We start from the raw sequence: 19934 nt of genomic DNA on the forward strand, positions 1-19934 counted from the left end.
ATCGCCACCACCCACTCTCCCTCACCCTCCTGGATGTGTAGAGGAAGGGCATGGAGATGAAGGAAGACACTTTACGGCTGCTCGCCGTTAAGGGTGGACCCCCCCCCCTCCCAGTTCTACAGAGGGAGGGCACCGTCTGGAGGAGATCGTCTGGAATAGGAGACCCAAAGAAGAGGTGCAGCGCCCGTCCACCAAGGAGAAGGACACAGGGGACTCGCCTGGAGGAGACCTAGGAAGAGGTGCAGCGCCCGTCCGCCTGAAGGAGAAGGACACAGGGGACTCACCTGGAGGAGATCGTCTGGAATAGGAGACCCAAGGAAGAGGTGCAGCGCCCATCCACCAAGGAGAAGGACACAGGGGACTCGCCTGTGGAGATTGGACTCTTCGGCCTTGCGCTGCAGAGCCGAGGAGTGGTTTAATATACATTTTGTTCTTATATATATATATATCACACAGGTGATATATATTATATGTGTTCAGATAGTTTAGTTATGCTCTTGTTGTCCAATAAAAACACGTGTTAGTGTGTGCCTTTGTGTTTCTTTTCTCTCACGCCCAATTCTCAATAATACCGAGTATATACGAAATTTGTACCCCCCTGACAACAGGCAATATAGGGTTGGTACAAAAGGAAGTAAAAAAAAGTTCAGAAAAGGACCTAGGAGTAATTATTAACAAAGACATGTCACCAGACAAGCATATAGACTAGTTGGAGAAACCTACAATTTACTAAGAACAATAAAGATGCCCTTTAACCCGTACATCACCAGGGAAATGTTGTATATACTTACCCCCCAACAGCGTCTGAGCCAAAATTGATTTTTCTTTTCTTAAACCAACTCAGAATTATGTAAAACCAACATCTTGCTTATTTTGACTCGCCTTAGCCTAGAAGTGGAGAAACTGAGTTGATTTTGTCGAGATATGCATGCAAAAGTTTGGTAGAAAATCAGTAGACTTTCTTTTGCTCCTTGCACAGGTTGAATTTGAAGAAGGAAAATATGAGAGTCTAAATGTTTTCAGAGCAAATAGAGAAATTGTTAATATCTGTGGCAGTCAGCCCAAAATTCGCTCACAAGGAAATGGAAGTCTATTGATCGAAATCTCATCGCCTGAAAAAAGTGAAAAACTCAAAACTATCTCAAGTTTAGATGATTTTAATGTTAAATGCTTCTCTCATCCAGTTTTTAACCAAAGCAGAGGTGTAGTATATGCACCAGAATTATTACACATTGAAGAAAATGAAATAGAAAAAGAGTTAAAAAACCAAGGAGTAATAAAAGTTGTAAGAATGCGAAAGAAGATTGGCGAACAGATTGTACCTCAAGGAACATGTAGATTACCAAATTTTATATCAGCTGGTTGGTTAAGTAAAGCCATATATACCATCCCCATTAAGATGTTACCATTGTCAAATGTTTGGACACTCAAAACAAAAATGTAAAAGTAGAATTAATAAAAAACCTGCAGTATGCTTAAACTGTGGTAAAGAAATGCAAGGCAGTTGTAACAGAGCTCCATTATGTGTTAACTGCGGAGAACAACATCCTTCATTCTCCAAGAGCTGTGTTAAATTTATCTTTGAAAAGGAAGTTCAAGCCATCCGAACCCTCGAGAAAATTATTTTGAAAGAAGCTAGGAATAAGGCCTTGAATAAACAAATTAGACCAGGGGAACTATTTTCAACGATTCTGAAAAGAAATCTACCTATTTCCACAAATGAAAAAATTTCTAACACCAAACCAGAAAAATCTGTGAATACTGTTAAACCAAATGGACAAAAGAACACAACTTCAGATGTAAAAATACCAGAAAAGTAAGAGAGCAAAGAACAAAATAAAGTTACTGCCCATCATTCAAGAAATGGAATGGAAAAATTGAAACAGATCACCAAGGAATCCACCCACCAAAAAGAGAAAACAAGATCTGAAATGAATAATGAAATTAAAACTAAAAAGAGAGAGAGAACTCCAGAACAAATTTCTAATAAAAGAATTCTTTTAGAAATCCAATAATGTAGCTAACAAAAACTCAACTTTAACTGCAAATAGAAATAAAACCAAGATAAAAAGATAAAAGATAAACAAGCACCATGAATAACAAACTCACTCTACTACAATGCAGTTGTCAAGGCTTGAGAGCTGAATACGAATCTTTAAAAATATTAATAAATGAAATTTTTCCTATCTGCATCTCGTTGCAAGAAATAATGCTTGGACCAAATAGAATATGCCCCAAAGAATATCTCTTTTATCGTAATGAACATCAAACAGATGAAGGAAGACATGGCTGAAGTGCGCTACTGATAAGACTAAATGTTATACACACAAAAATTCCTTTACAAACAAACTTACCAGCTGTAGCCATACAAATATTTACAAAAAAAAAGAAATGTACAGTTTGTTCAATCTTCCTGCCTCCAGACAATAGAAATGACCAAAATCTCAAACAAGACCTTGACAACCTGATTAATCAACTTCCTCATCCATTTTTACTCCTCGGAGATTTTAATAGTAGACATCCAATGTGGGGTGACATAAAACCAAATCCTAGGGGAAATTTGATTTTTTCTTACATTGAAGAAAAAGAACTTAGTATTATGAATACAGGAGCACCTACTCGCTTCCATATTCAAACTGAAACACTTGTATCGACTTATCTATCTGTTCACCTGATTGCTATTTGGATTTCTCTTGGGAAACCATGGACAACTGTTTAGGAAGTGACCATTTTTCAATCGTCATTAATATAGTAGACAAAATAGCTGTACCAAGGTCTCCATGATGGATGATAAATAAAGCAAACTGGGCTCTCTTTACATCTTTAACTTTTATAGAAACTGATGCCGAAAACTTCCCCACAGTGGATGAAGCTCTAAATTTTTTGAACAAGGTCATTATGAGTGCTAGTGACAAATCAATTCCCTGCACTAATGGACAATTTAGCAGAAAACCTGTCCCCAGGTGGAATACCCAATGTCGTTTAACATGTAAAGCAATGAGAGCTGCATTCACCCGCTATCAACAACATCCTTGTCAATTCTATTTGATTTGTTATAAAAAAGCAAGAGCTAGATTCTGATATCAGGTAAAACAGACTAAGTGCCAATCCTGGATAAACTATGTTTCTAAAATAAACTGGAGAACTAGCCTTATGAAAGTTTGAACTAAAGTAAGTAAAATATCTGGAAAATACATTCTTACACCATCACCAGTCATACAACTTAATAATTAAACACTTCATAGCCCAGATGACGTAAGTGAAGCCTTTGCAGACCATTTCACAAATATCTCTTCAAAAAATCCTTCATCTATGTATTTTCAACATCATATTCAAGAAGAAAATAATGAATTAAAATTTAGAACAACAAAAAATGAATCTTATAACCTGCCATTCAGCATGAAAGAACTCCTATCTGCTTTATCTTCATGTAACAACTCTCCAGGCAATGATGAAATAACTTATTCTATGATCAAGCACCTCACTGTGGAAACAAATTTTTTTTTTACTAGGTATAATTATATAGTGACCAGGGTTATGGTAGGAAGAGTTAAGGATGTACATGTTCTAAGGGGAGAGAGTGGGGGAATATCAGATCATTTTCTGGTGGAAGGTAAAATGAGAGTGGAGAATAGGTGGAGAAAGAGGAAAAGGACAGAAGGTAGGGAGGTACTTAGAGTGAACTGCTTAAATGAGGAAAAAAAGGAGAGTGAGTTTAAGAAGAAACTAAAAGAGGAGTGGGAGGGAGTAAAGGATAGAGTAGAACTAGGAGTGTAGGAGGAATGGGGATGGTTCAAGAAGGGAGTCATAAGGTGTACAAAGATGGTGTGTGGAACAAGGAGGGCAGGAGGAAAAAGAAGGAAGGGTAGTGAGTGGTGGGATGAGGAAGCAAAGAAATGTGTAGAAGAAAAGCAGGCATTCATAGATTGGCTACAAATTAGGACGAGGGAATCGTATGAGAGGTGCAAAGTGAAGAGAAAGGAAGTTAAGCATAAGATAAAGGAAGCAAACAGGAGAGCAGATGTGAAATGGGGTAAGAGTATGACAGAAAATTTTGAAAGCAATAAAAAGGTGTTCTGAAAGAAAATTAAAAGAGAAAAAGGAGGCGAATCTGTGAGAAAGCTATAGGAAAAGGTAAGGATGTTTTTTGGGCTTTTATGGATCTGGAAAAGGCTTATGATAGGGTAGATAGGAAGGCACTGTGGGAGGTACTGCAGATATATGGGATAGGAGGAAAGCTGTTAAGAGCAGTCAAGAGTTTTTACGAGAGTAGTAGAGCTTGTGTTATGATTAGAAATGGAGAGAGTGAATGGTTTGAAGTAAAGGTGGGACTTAGTCAGGGATGTGTTATGTCACCCTGGCTGTTAAATCTTTACATGGATGGGGTGGTGCAAGAGGTGAATGCAAGGGTAGTGGGTCAGGGGTTGGAGATGATTAAAGAAAATGGAGAAAAATGGGAGGTGAGCCAGTTGTTGTTTGCTGACGACACTGCACTTGTAGCAGGATCAGAGGAGGTATTGAGGAAGTTAGTGACAGAGTTTGAGAAGATGTGTGAAAGAAGGAAGCTGAAGATAAATGTGGGTAAAAGTAAGGTGATGAGGTGTACAAGGGGAGAGAGTGACAGCAGGGTGGAAGTGAGCATTAAGGGTGAGAGACTGGAGGAAGTGGATAGTTTTAGATATTTGGGTGTGAATGTGGCAGGAAAGGGAGGAGTGGGGGTGGAGGTAGAATGTAGATTGAGAGAAGTGAGTAAATGCCTTGGTGGAAAAAAAATGTAATGAGAAATAGACATCTGGGAATGGATGCTAAGAGGAGGTTTTATGAAGGAGTGATTGGGAATGGATGCTAAGAGGAGGTTTTATGAAGGAGTGATTGTACCAACAGCATTGTATGGGGCAGAAACATGGAACATGAGAGAGGAAGAGAGAAGGAGTTTGAATGTGTTTGAGATGAAATGTCTGAGAAGTATGATAGGGGTTACTAGGCTAGATAGAGTGAGAAATGAGGAGGTGAGGAGGAGAACAGGGGTGGAAAGGGAACTGGGAGATAGGGTTGATGAAAGAATATTAGGATGGTTTGGACACATGGAAAGAATGAGTGAAGAAAGATTATTAAAAGAAGTATGGAAGGCAGAGGTGGAAGGAGTGAATATGAGGGGGCATCCTAGGATGAGAGGGATGGATGGGGTGAAAGGGGCATTACAAAAAAGAGGAATGTCTGTGGAGGAAGGACGGGAGAGGACAGAAGATAGGGGTGAATGGAGAGGGGTTGTGTATAGATGATGCTATGATGCATGAAGGGGAGTGGGTGGGGGGATGGGGTGTAAGGAAGTATGTATGGGAAAAAAAAATTACGCAGCCTGAAGGGATTTCTCCCCGTCTTCTCCTATTCTGCATGAGGGGACGGAGAGGGGGGTCGCCGAATTTATGAAGTAGCCTTGCTGTGGATGTGCTGTGTCTTGTGACACTGTTTCTGACCCAGGGGCAGTGGACAGGATGCAGGGATGACCCATCATCCAGGAGGTGCCAAGATAAGAGGGAGGGAGGAGGGTGGAGGGGAGTGGAATATGTAGGAAATGGAATGGGTGGGAGTGGTTTCTATGCCTTTTTCTTTGTGGCTACCCCCCATGTAGGGGGAAAAAGCCTTTGGTATATGTATGTATGTACTAGTTATAATAAATAGAATATGGAAAGAAAAGTCATTCCCTAATATCTGGAACATACCAATAATATTGGCTTTTTTAAAACCAGGAAAAGATGATAAAATCATGACCAACTATTGTCATATAGCACTCGCATCATGTATATGTAGATTAATGGAGAAAATTGTAAATGTATGCTTAATCTGGTATTTGGAGAGTGGATTTCATAAGATGCAATCATACACAGATGCATTGATAAGATTGGAGACATCAATTTGTGAGGCTTTTGCTAATAAGAAACACTACATCTCGGTCTTCTTCGATATAGAAAAAGCTTACGATACCACTTGGAGATTTGGCATCTTGAAAGTTATTCACAAAATTGGACTTAGAGGAGAACTTCCCATTTTTATTAAATCTTTTCTCAACAACTGAAGGTTGAAGGTCAAAATTGGTAATACATTTTCCGCAGTTCATGTTCAAGAAGGAGTGCCACCGGACAGTGTTTTGAGCGTAACACTGTTTGCATTACAGTATCAATAAATGGTATAAGTTCTATAATACCACATGAAGTAATGCATACCCTATTTGCTGATGACTTGTCCATCTCTTTTGCAGCTTCACAAATGGTAATTGCTGAAAGAACGATACAATTAACTATTAATAGAATAGCAGATCGGGCTTCGAAACATGGACTCAAGTTTTCAGCTACAAAAACGGTAGTGATGCATTTTTGCTGAATAATCTTGCAAAGATGAAACACGGTTCTTAGGACCGATTCTTGATAAAACATTAACTTGGATCCCACACATTAAGAATCTAAAGGTAAAATGCTCACAAGCTCTTATCTAATAAAAGTACTCTCTCACACCTCATGGGGAGCCAACAGGAAACGTGATGACCCTGCATTGGTTGCCTCAAAACTGGCTTATGGATGTGAATTGTATTCATCGGCAACAAAAAAGGCACTATCTATTTTGAATTCCATACATAATACTGGAGTAAGATTAGCCTTTGGAGCTTTTAAATCATCCCCAATACCCAGTTTGTTGGTGGATGCAAGTGAATTGCCTCTGGACCTTTACTGCCAGTCACTGCTGGTTCAATACTGGTGAGAATTCCTAAATCTCTTGTATGTAAAGTTGTTTCTAATCAAAAATACTATAAATTTTATCTTGATCATCCCAGACTAGGGAGTCTGGGATGATCAAGATAAAATTTGGATATCGAGTTTCAATTTTTTTTTGAGGAATTAGAGATCAAAAAAATTAACATTTTACCAGTTAAATACTCAATGGTACCCCCATGGAAGCTTCCATCTATAGAATTTTGTAAATGTATATTGAGTTCAAAGAAAGAAATGTCCACAGAGATGATGTGACTAACCTTCCTAGAACACATGGAAATTCATAGAAATATCAGAATGGTTGTATTTAATTGAAAAAAGAGGCAAAAACATAAAGTTCTGTTGGGTCCCTGCCCATGTAGGAGTTAGTGGGAACGAGAAAGTAGATGCCTTAGGAAAACATGCAGCTAGAGTTACTCTCAGGAACAGCCTCACTCTACCAGTCAGAGATATTTATCCTGTCATTCAGTCAAGACTCCAGAAAGTCTGGAACTTTAACTGGAAACTAGAAGACCAGAAAATGAAGGACATAGCTATCACCTCTCGCCCTTGGAAATATTCAGATTTACCTAGAGAAAAAGAAGTTATATTATGCAGATTAAAAATTGGTCACACTAGACTGACGCACAGCTTCCTAATGAACAGAGTATCTCAACCATTTTGCAATGATTGCATTGCCCCATTGACAATCAAACATATTTTAGTAGAATCCCCAAGTCTAATGGCGGCTAGAGAACATTACTTTTACCATTGGAAAAATGATAATGGTACAGAGTTTGAAGCTGAATTTAATATTGCGGGATTTAAACACTTTCATCGGGATAGAAACCACAAGAAAGGTAGGGGTGTTCTGTTGTACGTTAAAAACAATGTTCATGCTTGTGTTTTAGAGAAAGTGAAACAGGATGCATATGATAGTTTGTGGATTGAGTTAACCCAAACAAATGGACAAAAAATGAATATAGGTGTAATATATAGGCCAAAGACATTATCATTAGCAAACGATAAACTGTTACTTCAAGAATTGTCTAGTTTCTGCAACCGGGATTAATTGATACAAGCATCCGGCTGACGCCGGCCGTGGCTCTGCCACGGGTGCTTGGCCTGCGGCGCCGCTCGCTGCGCTCGCAGTAGTCTTCTTCCACATGTGATTTTTGGAACATCTATACATGATAATACACACATGCACATGAAGTTGCTTAACCCCTTCCATACGGTGCCGCACACGTAGGCGTCATGAGGAGCAAGTGGATTCGCGACGCTGCCATATCGGCGTCTTGATTATATTTATTGTAGTCGCCCCTGTCTTTTTACATTCTCCCAAATGCACCCTGAATCCCATTCTCTGTGGTTTTCAAAATTCGCGGGTGAAAGAGAGAACGATTGATATAAGCGGCGACTATATTTTATGATGCGAATATTATTACGTTACGTCATACGGCTGGCATTGGCTGCTGCCCGCGAGATTTAAGTCCCGTACTGAAGTGGTTAAGAAATTAAAAACTGAAGGAGGAATACAGGGCAAACTGCTAAATTGGATGGAAGACTTTTTGCAAGAAAGAAAAATGAGAGTAGTGATAAGAGACCAACACTCAAAATGGGATGAAGTAATAAGCAGTGTTCCACAAGGAACAGTTCTGGCCCCAATAATGTTTGCTATATATATTAATGATATGGATGAAGGAATTGAAAGCTATATGAGCTTCTTTGCAGATGATGCAAAACTATTGAAAAAAGTGAACACGGAAGAAGATTGTGAATCACTATAGAGAGATCTAAATAAAGTACAGGAATGGAGTAGGAAGTGGGAGATGGAGTTCAATACAAAAAAGTGTAGTATAATGGAATTTGGAAAAAGTAAAAACAGAATAACAGGAGCATATAAATTGGGAGAAGAAGGAATAAAAAAAGTAGAAAATGAAAAGGACCTGGGAGTCATTATTATGAATAATATGTCACCTGAAAAACATATAAATAAGATTTTTGGGGAAACCTATAATTTAATAAGAACAATCAAAGTTGCATTTACATACCTGGATGAAGAAATGGTGAAGAAAATTCTAATCACCCTGATAAGACCAAGATTGGAATATGCAGCAACGATATGGTCACCAAGTACAAAAAAATGTATAAAAAAAACTTGAAAGAATACAAAGAGCAATTACAAAATTGGCACCTACACTCTCAAAACTATCATATGAAGAGAGACTAGCAAAAATTGAACTACAGACACTAGAGCAAAGAAGAGAGAGAGGAGATTTGATAGCTATTTACAGAATCATGAAAGGCATAGAAATTACTGATAGAGAGAATCTGATAAAATGGGATGATAGAAATACAAGAGGACATGGAAAGAAAATAAAAAAAGACAGCTATAGAAGAGACCTGAAAAAGAACAGCTTTCCTCACAGAGTAATAGACAGTTGGAACAAGTTAGATGAGAAAGTGGTGTGTGCAAAAACAATACATGAATTTAAAAATAGTTTAGATAAAACGAGATATGAAAACGGGACACCACGAGCATAGCTCCCCTTCCCGTAAAATACAACTAGGTAAATACAACTAGGTAAATACATAGATACATACATGAACACACACACACAAAAAGTGTAGTATAATGGAATTTGGAAAAAGCAAAAACAGAATAACAGGATCATATAAATTGGGAGAAGAAGGAATAAAAAAAGTGGAAACTGAGAGGGACCTGGGAGTCATTGTTATGAACAATATGTCACCTGAAAAACATATAAATAAGATTTTTGGAGAAACTTATAACTTAATAAGAACAATCAAAGTGGCATTTACTTACCTGGATGAAGAAATGGTGAAGAAAATTCTAATCACTCTGATAAGACCAAGATTGGAATATGCAGCAACAATATGGTCACCAAGTACAAAAAAATGTATAAAAAAAAATTGAAAGAATACAAAGAGCAATTACAAAATTGGCACTAATACTCTCAAAACTATCATATGAAGAGAGACTAGCAAAACTTGAACTACAGACACTAGAGCAAAGAAGAGAGAGAGGAGATTTGATAGCTATTTACAGAATCATGAAAGGCATAGAAATTATTGATAGAATCTGATAAAATGGGATGATAGAAATACAAGAGGACACGGAAAGAAAATCAAGAAAGACGGCTATAGAAGAGATGTGAAAAAGAACAGCTTTCCTCACAGAGTAATAGACAGTTGGAACAAGTTAGATGAGAAAGTGATGTGTGCAAAAACAATACATGAATTTAAAAATAGTTTAGATAAAATGAGATATGAAGACGGGACACCATGAGCATAGCTCCCCTTCCTGTAAAATACAACTACCGTAGGTAAATACAACTAGGTAAATACACACATTTTTGCAAATTTTTCTTCTAAAGCCAATTCAGCAGCCATCCGCTTTTCTTTTAGACGATTTTTTTTCCTCTAGAGCCAATTTTTCCTTAACCGCTTTTCTTCTTTCTCTTTTGCAAGTCTCTCTCGTTCTTCTATTCTTTGCTTCGCCTTTTCCTCATCTTGACAGATTTTATTCAGTCTCCTTTGGTCACGGGAGTCTTTCATAGCTTTCCTGATGGCATATTTGTTTCTTTGTTTTGCCTGGTTGAACGTTTTGAAGGCCTCTAGATAATACATTTGATATGTTTTGTGGTCGGGTTTTCCGCCCGATTTCACAAAGTTTTTATACCCGACGAAATATTGTTTCGAGAAATTTTCAGAAACGCCGTCTTCAATTTCTCCGTCTAAAAGTTCAAAATTATCAAACATTTCGTCGGAATACTCGAAATCTTCAAATTTAAGCACTTTTCGTTGGAATTCTCGAACAGATGCGTTGGCACGGAAGGTTTTAACGTCTCTGTACAGATCCGTGAAAGCTTTTGTGTGTTCGTTACGTAACTGGGCATGCAGGTTCTTGTCATTCTGCAGTTCTGTTTTTTATTTTTTCTGGTTAACCGTAATCCATTTCCAAAAGTGGTGAAGACGGCTTTTCTTATTAGCGTCGGGTTCCCTGGCGGGCATGGTGCCTAAGATAAAAAAAAAAAACGACCACTATCTTAAACAACGTGACGTGGCCCAAAAACGCCGGACCCCTTTCCGTTTTCGCTCAAGCTCACTGTGGTTTTGTGAAAACTGACAATTTGAGAAAACTCTGCGCTTTATAGTAAGTAGATTGGGCGATTTCAATTTTACTGACATTGATTGGATGACCCTTGAACATGGCCATATAGGTAGTCGCTTGATTGATTTTCTTGGTGACAATTACTTAATTCAGCATGTAAAAGAGCCCACAAGATATAGGAACTTACTCGATCTGTTGATCACTAGCCGCGAAAGCATGGTAACTGATGTAGAAGTCGGAGAAACTGTTGCGAATAGCAATCACAACTTAGTTAGATTCAAACTCCTAAAAAATTTTAGAATAGATACTTGTGTTTCTAAAATACAGTCACTGCTTTCAGTAAAGCTCAGTTCATAGGACTACGTCAGGAGCTTCAGCTTACAGATTGGGAGGCAAAATTAAACGAAAGACCTATAGATCAGATGTGGGAAATATTTCAAAATACGCTCACTAAGATGATTCATACTTACATTCCTTTTAAGGACAGACGTCCCCCAAATCAAGCTTGCCCAAAGTGGCTCGACAAAGAAACTGAAAAAAAGTATTGCTAAAAACAGAGAGGCTTATAAGAAATATAAGTGCTCGGGTGCATCTAATGACTATGAAAGTTATGTATCAATACAGAGAGATTTAAAAAAGACAATAAGAAAAAGAAAACGACAATACGAAATGAACATCGCTGATAAATCCAAAGAGAATCCCAAAGAATTCTATAGTTACAATAGAGATAAAAAGATTGTTAGGAATCACATTGGTCCACTATTATCTGCTGACGGTCAACTTGAATATTCAAATGAAGGAATGTGTAATATCTTAAACAATTATTTTAGCTCGGTATTCGTAAATGAAACACCTCAAAGTGAACTCCAAACTGAAACCTGTGAAAAGTCTAGGGTAAACTTACTTCGGTAAATATAACAAAAGAAAAAATTAAAAGGTGTATAGATAAACTCAGTTAATAAAACACCAGGGCCTGATGGTTGGCATCCAATAATCTTAAAGGAAATGAAAAATGAGATTGTTCCATTAGAAATTATTTTCAAGAAATCCATCATATCTGGAAATGTCCCAAGAGAATGGAAGCTACCTAATGTTACTCCCATATTCAAAAAAGGTGACAAAAAAGAAGCCAAATAACTATAGGCCTATAAGTTTGACTTCAATCGTAGGAAAAATAATGGAAACTATCATCAGAGATTCTATCGAACATCATTTAGAAAATAACCGTTTGATAAATGATAGCCAGCATGGTTTCAGACGGAAACGTTCTTGCGTGACTAACTTACTCGAATTCTACAACACAGTTATCTCGAATTATGACAAAAGAAACAATATAGATTTAATATATCTAGACTTTGCAAAAGCTTTTGATACCGTCCCACACGAAAGACTACTTACTAAATTGGCTTTACACAAAATAAGTGGTAGCCTATTAGGTTGGACTAGTAATTGGTTGAATGGTTGAAAACAGAGAGTTGTTTTAAATGGAAAAACTTCTAGATGGAAAAATGTTACAAGTAGAGTTCCTCAGGGTTCCGTTCTTGGGCCACTTTTATTCATAGTATATATAAATGATATAGACCATGGACTAAAATCTACTGTTTCCAAATTTGCTGATGATACAAAACTGTGCGGAATGGCAAATGATCACTTAAACCAATTAGATATTCAAGAAGATTTAGATAAATTACAGCAATGGTCTGAAATTGGCTAATGAAATTTAACACAAGTAAATGCAAGTTAAGTATCTTGCTCAGTTGATAAGTGATTACTGTGAAATAATGTTCATGATACAAAGATAAAACTTGTTGAATCTATTGGATGCCACTGAATGTGGAGATATCTTGAATGATAATAAAATCAATGTAGTAAGTTCTGTTTAAATAGCCTAGGATTGTGATTAACATGTGTTTACTCCCCTCTTTTGAGAAACATTTCTCTGGTCCTTCAAAATCGATAATACATGCTCGGATTGAAGGGAATGTATGTGGTCCTGGCCGGTGTTCCAAATTTCCTGAACTTTGGCTTCCAACTGCAGCTATCTCCCTTCACCAATTTTCCAGTGTATGAGAATTCTCATGCCCCTCAACCACCCTCTCCTCCTTACACTGTCCAGGGATTTCAGGACACCTTTTAATCTGATTCTGGGATAGTTAAAATGTCAGAGTCTACAGTGACTCTTTTCAACTGCACTTCTACCCTGTTAATTGCTCTGGAGTGTAATAATGTCGACTTTATTATGCCACCCTCCACAATTAGCAAAGCTTTGTTTGAAGTTGATGAATTAGTAATTTCTAGGATTTCTTGAACACCTGAGTTGGGTTCACTATATGAGACTATTTTCTGTTGGTCTGGACTGCTTGGGCCCTGCTATCCAACCTATCATTATTATCTACCCTATTTCAAGAGATTCTTTTATTACCGATACTGGCTCTAAGTCTGGTTGATTTAAAAATGGAATTAACTGTGATTTTTCTAGATCCCAAACTCAGCAGGACATATGATCATGCTCTCTTTTCTCATAGTTACAAATCCTATCAATATATCTCCTGGGAAAACAGATTCTTCTACAACCATCACATGTACATCAACCTTGTCTTTCTAGTAGTCCCTTTGTTCACTAGCTTGTTGTCATTGTAGTCCCCTCGTTTACCAGCTCGTCCCTAATTTCCTGTTGCTTGTAGCCTCTTGTAGTCCTCTTGTTCACTGTTGCTTGTAGTCGTCCCCTTGAGTTAGCATGTAATGCATGGTTGTAGTTGCGTGCACAGAATGATTGTGGTTGCATGCATGGAATGTTTGCATAATCCTGTAGATTGGTGTACCCATATACTCATAGCTGTATCTTCCACTATGTCCTTTAGATGTAGTATTTTCCACTAATTTTAATCACCAGTCTCTTTGTTAGTAGCATTACATTTCATCTGTTTCGTCCCTAGCTGCCACCACTGTTATCTCAGTCAACACTGTTCCCTTCTCTGGTCCCCTTTTATCACTGTGTTGTTGTCTCTATGTGCCGTCTTTCTTTCGTGCATTTACTTTTTTATAGTACATTTGAAAGACTCAAATACCGTAAAGGACCAAACTTCATTCTAACGAGAGACCTAGACAAAATCATATCATCCTCCAACATTCGTCTTGTGACATCTACAGGTACGAAAGTGAAGGACCTTATAACAAAGAAACAAGACCCAACCAAAAATAAGAACAGTGTAGTATATGAAATCCCATGTGGTGGATGTGATAAGAAATACATTGATGAAACTAGCAGGGACCTAGACACTAGAATAAAAGAACACCAAGCAGATGCTAGACATCACAGGGTTAGCAGTGCAATAGTAAATCATGTTAATGAACGAGGCCCTATACTGAAATGGGACAACGCAAAAATTCTCATGGATAACCTCACAAGACAAGAAAGAAAGGTGATGGAGTCTGTATTCATCACCAACAAGGAAAACCTCAATAAGAGGACTGGGGATTTGATATGGGTTAAATCAGCAGCATGCTTCGTCATCTTGGACAAAATACACAGAGCCCCTGATCTAGATGGACAGCTCAGCCACGCAACAACCAACAGGTGGATATTTTGTCCACTTGCTGCAACAACTTGTCACACTGGCAGATGATGTCGAGTGGGGAACCAACCAGGCACATTGCCGCATTCCCTTTTTCTGTCATGTATATGTTGACCAGCTTGACTTCGAACACTATTCCCAGCGGAAAAAATACACGGGAGCGACGAGCGATTTCGCTCGGAAAAGTTCCAATGTCGCTCTCCCAAATCCAATAGTGGGAGCAATCCCCCCCCCCCCCAAAAAAAAAAAAATTGCTCCCGCGGCAAGATTCAACATTTTTCATACATTATCCATCCTTTGGCAATTCCTGAATCCCATCATCATTGATGAAAGGATCAGAGCAAACACAACTTACCCATGATCAATCATTGCATTATCAATCGATATCATAAACGTAACGCATCAATCAACTTTAATTTGTTGATGTACGTACGTATGTGTACGCAGTATAGCTGCTAGAATTCAATGGCTCACCAAGCCTAGCTTCGTTTCAGCTGCATGCGTATACTAGTACATGTTGACTAGACTCTACATGACTATCGTGCTACATAATGTCGCTAGTTGCGAATTGCATGGTACCTGTATGCAGGGAAGTTCATTGGTTGCATGCAGCTAGCTGCCCAATCAATGCGCTGACTACATGTACAATGCACCATACCCAATACAACATCACCGCATGCATACGTACACTGTACATATGCAAACTCGCTCGAGGCCTAGGAGGGAAACTGGGAAATCCCATTTATAACCTTGTTCGCGTATATATGAGAAAACAAAATAGAATCAAATGTTTGGTTAGTAATTGAAAGTAAATAGATTAAGTATAAATATGAACATTTGATAATTATATATACATGGCTCTGGAAGTATCAAAAATGGCTCTGGTGAAAAAAAAAAAAAAAAAAAATGGCTCTGGAAAAAAAGAAAAGTATTTTTGTCCCTGACTATTCCTCTGAAGAAGCCACTCAGGAGAAACTAGTCAGGAATAAAAGTATTTCCCTCAGCCCGTGTTCCCTTTACCCCCTACCCACAGTACATCTTTCACTTTCTACTTTCTTTTCACCACTGTCTTTGTTATGTATGATTAGTCACTCACTATTTCCATCTTCCTGAATAAATACACTTGGTTCCTCAAGTTATACCAAGGGCTCCTGTCAAAAAAATTTAAGTTGTTTACTAGGTCAGTTCTGCAATGACGTTATGATTTCTTTTGTCCAATGATCTTTACTTTTATAATTAATATCCTCTCTTAAGGGCATGATTTTACTCTCATGAGCCAATTGAACTTTCTCCACCCTTTCTCCAGTCAGAAAGGCTTTTACAAACCTCATATGCAATACTGCTCACTCAAGCAATCATGAAATCAATGCACATCTTAGTTTACATATTGTTACATCAGCATAAAAATGAACATTATACAGCAATAAAATCAGGCCCCTGTAGTTGTTAACATTTACGTGGGGAGCGAGGTTGTGCAACTCCTTCACCTTCAAGTATTATGTAAATACATAAACTAGAAAAATATAATATTCGTCTACCTCCTCTTTCTTCCCACTTGTCTACCAGCCTCATACAGAAGGGTATTAATGTTACAAGTTTACCTTTGCATTTTGTTGTTACTGTTATATAATCAGTGAATGTGGGTAGTATAGATTGTGGTGTCAGTTTTGTTTTTTTGGATAAGTGTAACTCCTTTGCCTTCAAGTATTATGTAAATACATTAAACCAAAAAAATATAACATTCATCTATCTCCTTTCTACCCACTTGTCTACCAGCCTCTTACAGAAGGGTATTAGTGTTACATCTTTACCTTTGCATTGTGTATTGTTTTCTTTTACTGTTATGTAACAAGTGAATGTGGGTAGTATAGATTGTGGTGTCAGTTGTGTTTTTTGGATAAGTGCAATGTGAATGGTTCATATAAGAATTGAAGCAGCTTGTGTTTGTTGTTCCATTTGTGATTGTTGTGACAATTGTGTTTGTGATTCTACTACATAATTGTAGTATGGAGGAAAGGAGCTATGCTCATGGGGTTACACTTTTTTTTTTTTTTTTTTTTTCATTTAATTTTAGTTTTTGATTCATTTATGGTTTATGCAATTAGGCTGTTCCATGAGTTAATTTATCTGTACAAAACAACTCCATTGGTCATGTTGGTGTGCTTGGTAGTGTGTAACTTACTAACACTGAAGCATAACTAACAGCAACTGCTCCCATCTGTATCAATATGATTTATTTTTATTCATGACCTAAAGGTACAGAATGAGTAATATCAAGTTGGCAACAGGATATTCCCGAACTCACCTGATTGCTTTGGCATTGATGATTGGCTGTGACACTTTTCCTGGTGGTGGACAGAGACTTGGCCTTAAAAAGGCCCTCAAAATCCTACAGAACAAGAGAAGGTAAAGTTAAACATATTAAGATTGTTGTGCATTTAATTTCAGAATAATTGCTCTCCCCTCAAAAGTCTTTTTAGTGATGTTACCTACCCCTGACTCCAGTAAAAAAAATCAATATCTAGACTGCAAGGGACCTAAAATTGTCTGGGGGAAAATAATTTCCAACTAATTGATACTTTTATGGATATAAATTATTACAAGCTCATGTGTTTTGGAAGGAGAGAGATAGGCGAGAGGATTGCTAATAAAGATTGCTCCTCAGTCATCAATTTGAAACTGTTTTTGCTAGGCTAGGGAATGCCAGACACCACAAAATGTAATAACTTAAGATGCAAGGACAATTTACTGGTTTTGGCAAGTTCTTTTCGTGAATTAAATAGAGAAATATATTGAAAGAGATTTTTTTTTTCACTGGTAACCAAAAGTGAGAAAATAATTTTATAAGACAAAGTATTACTAAATCAATCTTGTATACCTTCTTCCAATACAGCTAAAACACAACTATACACCATAATTTCTGAATGGCCTAACATAGGTATGCTAAATAACACTTTCCTTAACTAATAACGTCCTAGTCTAAATATCACTTTCCCAAACCAATACTTCCTATGATGAATATCACTTTCCCTAACTAATGCATCCTATGATAAATATCGTTGCGCCTAACTGATACATCCCATGATAAATATAACTTTCCCTAACTAATACATCCTATGATGAATATCACAGTTGAAAGGCCCAGAAGGGTAATAATCAAAGCTGAACAGTATTCAATACTTACTACCTAATAACAGAACTCAGGCAGGTGATGGGTGCAATGGACAGCAAGTGCACACGTAGGCGTCATGAGGAGCAAGTGGATTCGCGACGCTGCCATATCGGCGTCTTGATTATATTTATTGTAGTCGCCCCTGTCTTTTTACATTCTCCCAAATGCGCCCTGAATCCCATTCTCTGTGGTTTTCAAAATTCGCGGGTGAAAGAGAGAACGATCGATATAAGCGGTGACTATATTTTATGATGCGAGTATTATTACGACACGTCATACGGCTGGCATTGGCTGCTGCCCGCGAGATTTAAGTCCCATACTGAAATGGTTAAGAGAGAGGAGGGGGAGGGGGTTGTACCCCATTTTTCAGAACAGGAGCAAGAGAGGGGCTAGCTCAGCCCCTTTTATAGGTCACAAAAATGGGCGTTTTGCAAGTTGGAATTTGTAGGATAGGGACAGGAGCATGGATAAGTAAGGTGGCTGTACAATTTGGGACCTGCAAACCAACGGGGTGAAGTACTACATGAATTTTCATAATTCAGGTCATAATACCCCATCCCCCAGGGAGTCCAATGTAGAGGGAGTGAACTGGACTGGATGTTCAGCCAATACAAGAGGAGGGAAATTATTTGTTCTTGGCAAGGTGTCGGCAATGATGTTATCTTTTCCGAAAGTTAAATGATTGGACAACTAAGGCCCAGTGGAGGATACGTTGTGGTCAATGTAAACTAAGGTCTCAGCCATGGGAGCACTAGGATAGTACCCAAAGTGGGAAAAAGCTGAAACCATCGCCAGGGCCTTTTTTTCTACTGTGGAGTAGGCACATTGGTAAGGGAGACATAGACTTCAGCTATGGTAGAGGTGTCATATATGACAAAGACTTATATGATCTTGAAGAGGAAGAGATTCTGGACATGTGCCCTGATGATATCTTCTATATCTGGAAACTACAGGGCACCAAAATGGTTGTACCAACCTTTACTAGCCCTGACCTGCCTATGCATATCATAATTGAAAATGAAAGGATTGCTGTGCGCCTTTTTAAGCGAAAGCCATTACAGTGTTTCAAATGCTTTAAATTTGGCCATACATCGACTGCTTGCAGTGGAGAGCAACTGTGTGCTATATGCGGCCAGGGTCACCAGGCCCTTGACAGGACTTGTCAGTCCTATAAGGATGAAGAAGCAGCATTTCAAAAATCCAAAGCAGAGCATATCAGTATCTGGTACGCAAAGAAGCTTCTAGGCCAAACTAGAACATATGCCCAGGTCACAAAGAGACGAGCTACTGTCTCTAAGGCGCCTCAGCCTTCCGCTTCACATGATAGAACCCCCGAGGTAACAGATACCCGCCTGAAGCAGGCTTCGACCGTTGCTGAGGTAGCACCTCCCAGCCCCCCCACCCCTCCTTCTCAGGAGTTAACTCGGGCATCATCTGTGCCCGTTATTGAGGGCTCAGAGTACACTCCCTCACCAGTGAATGTGCATTCGCGAGATGATGTGCGGCCAGCAAAGGGTGTCATGGCGGAGAGATCCCCAACATGTGGTAAGAAAAGGAGAGGAACATCCCCTACCCCTCCCTCTCCTACCCTAAGCATCCCTACCTCAAACAAATATAAGGTGCTTTCATCGGATGCTACTGGTCCTCAAAAAACTAATACATCAACAGCAAACGCATCAAAGAAGATCAAGATTGAGGGCCACAATCCTGGCCGTATTAACTCCTCTCAGGGCAATTCAAAGGATGAGAGATCTAGAGGTGGAAAGCCTCCAGCTGGAATTGCTGGCAGGCCTACCATCTCTAGACAAAACACTGATTAGGCAGAAAATAAAAAATCTCTTAAAGTCAGAAGTGGAAAGCTCCCTAAATAAAAATGTCCATTATACAATGGAATTGCCGAGGTCTCAACAGTAGCTCTGAACACTGTTTAGAGACTACAACACCATGATTTTGTGCCTTCAAGAAACAAAACTAGGAGATACAAGTTATAATCTTGGACTCAATTATAATTTTCATAGATCACCCCCTATTATTGAGGAGAGGACACAGGGTGGCACTGCTTTCATAATTCACAAGTCTATTAGATTTTCTACAATCCAGCTCAATACAGACCTTCAAGCCTGTGCTGTACAGGTTCAGCTCAAGAGAAAGATCACTTTGTGCTCCTTTTATTTAGACCCTAAACTTGAAGACCCCTTTTCGACGGCCTTAGGCAAAATAGACAGCTGGATGTCTCAGATATCCAAGACTCGGTGAACCAGCTCCCTCCACCATTTATTTTAATGGGTGACTTTAATGCCAAG

The 19934-nt window shown here is 38.5% G+C and overlaps 1 protein-coding gene across 2 annotated transcripts in view; it reads left to right on the plus strand.

Annotated features, from left to right (window-relative positions):
• Positions 1–19934, plus strand: part of LOC143039179 (uncharacterized) — a 387022-nt gene that overhangs the window by 259498 nt on the left and 107590 nt on the right. For both annotated transcript variants that reach the window (XM_076209036.1, XM_076209037.1), the window contains one exon: positions 16716–16865. In XM_076209036.1, the coding sequence (XP_076065151.1) occupies positions 16716–16865 (150 nt within the window). The remainder of the gene's footprint in view (positions 1–16715; positions 16866–19934) is intronic.

Source organism: Oratosquilla oratoria, chromosome 26 (assembly GCF_046742065.1).
Source record: "Oratosquilla oratoria isolate Oo_2021 chromosome 26, ASM4674206v1, whole genome shotgun sequence".
Taxonomy (NCBI): domain Eukaryota; kingdom Metazoa; phylum Arthropoda; class Malacostraca; order Stomatopoda; family Squillidae; genus Oratosquilla; species Oratosquilla oratoria.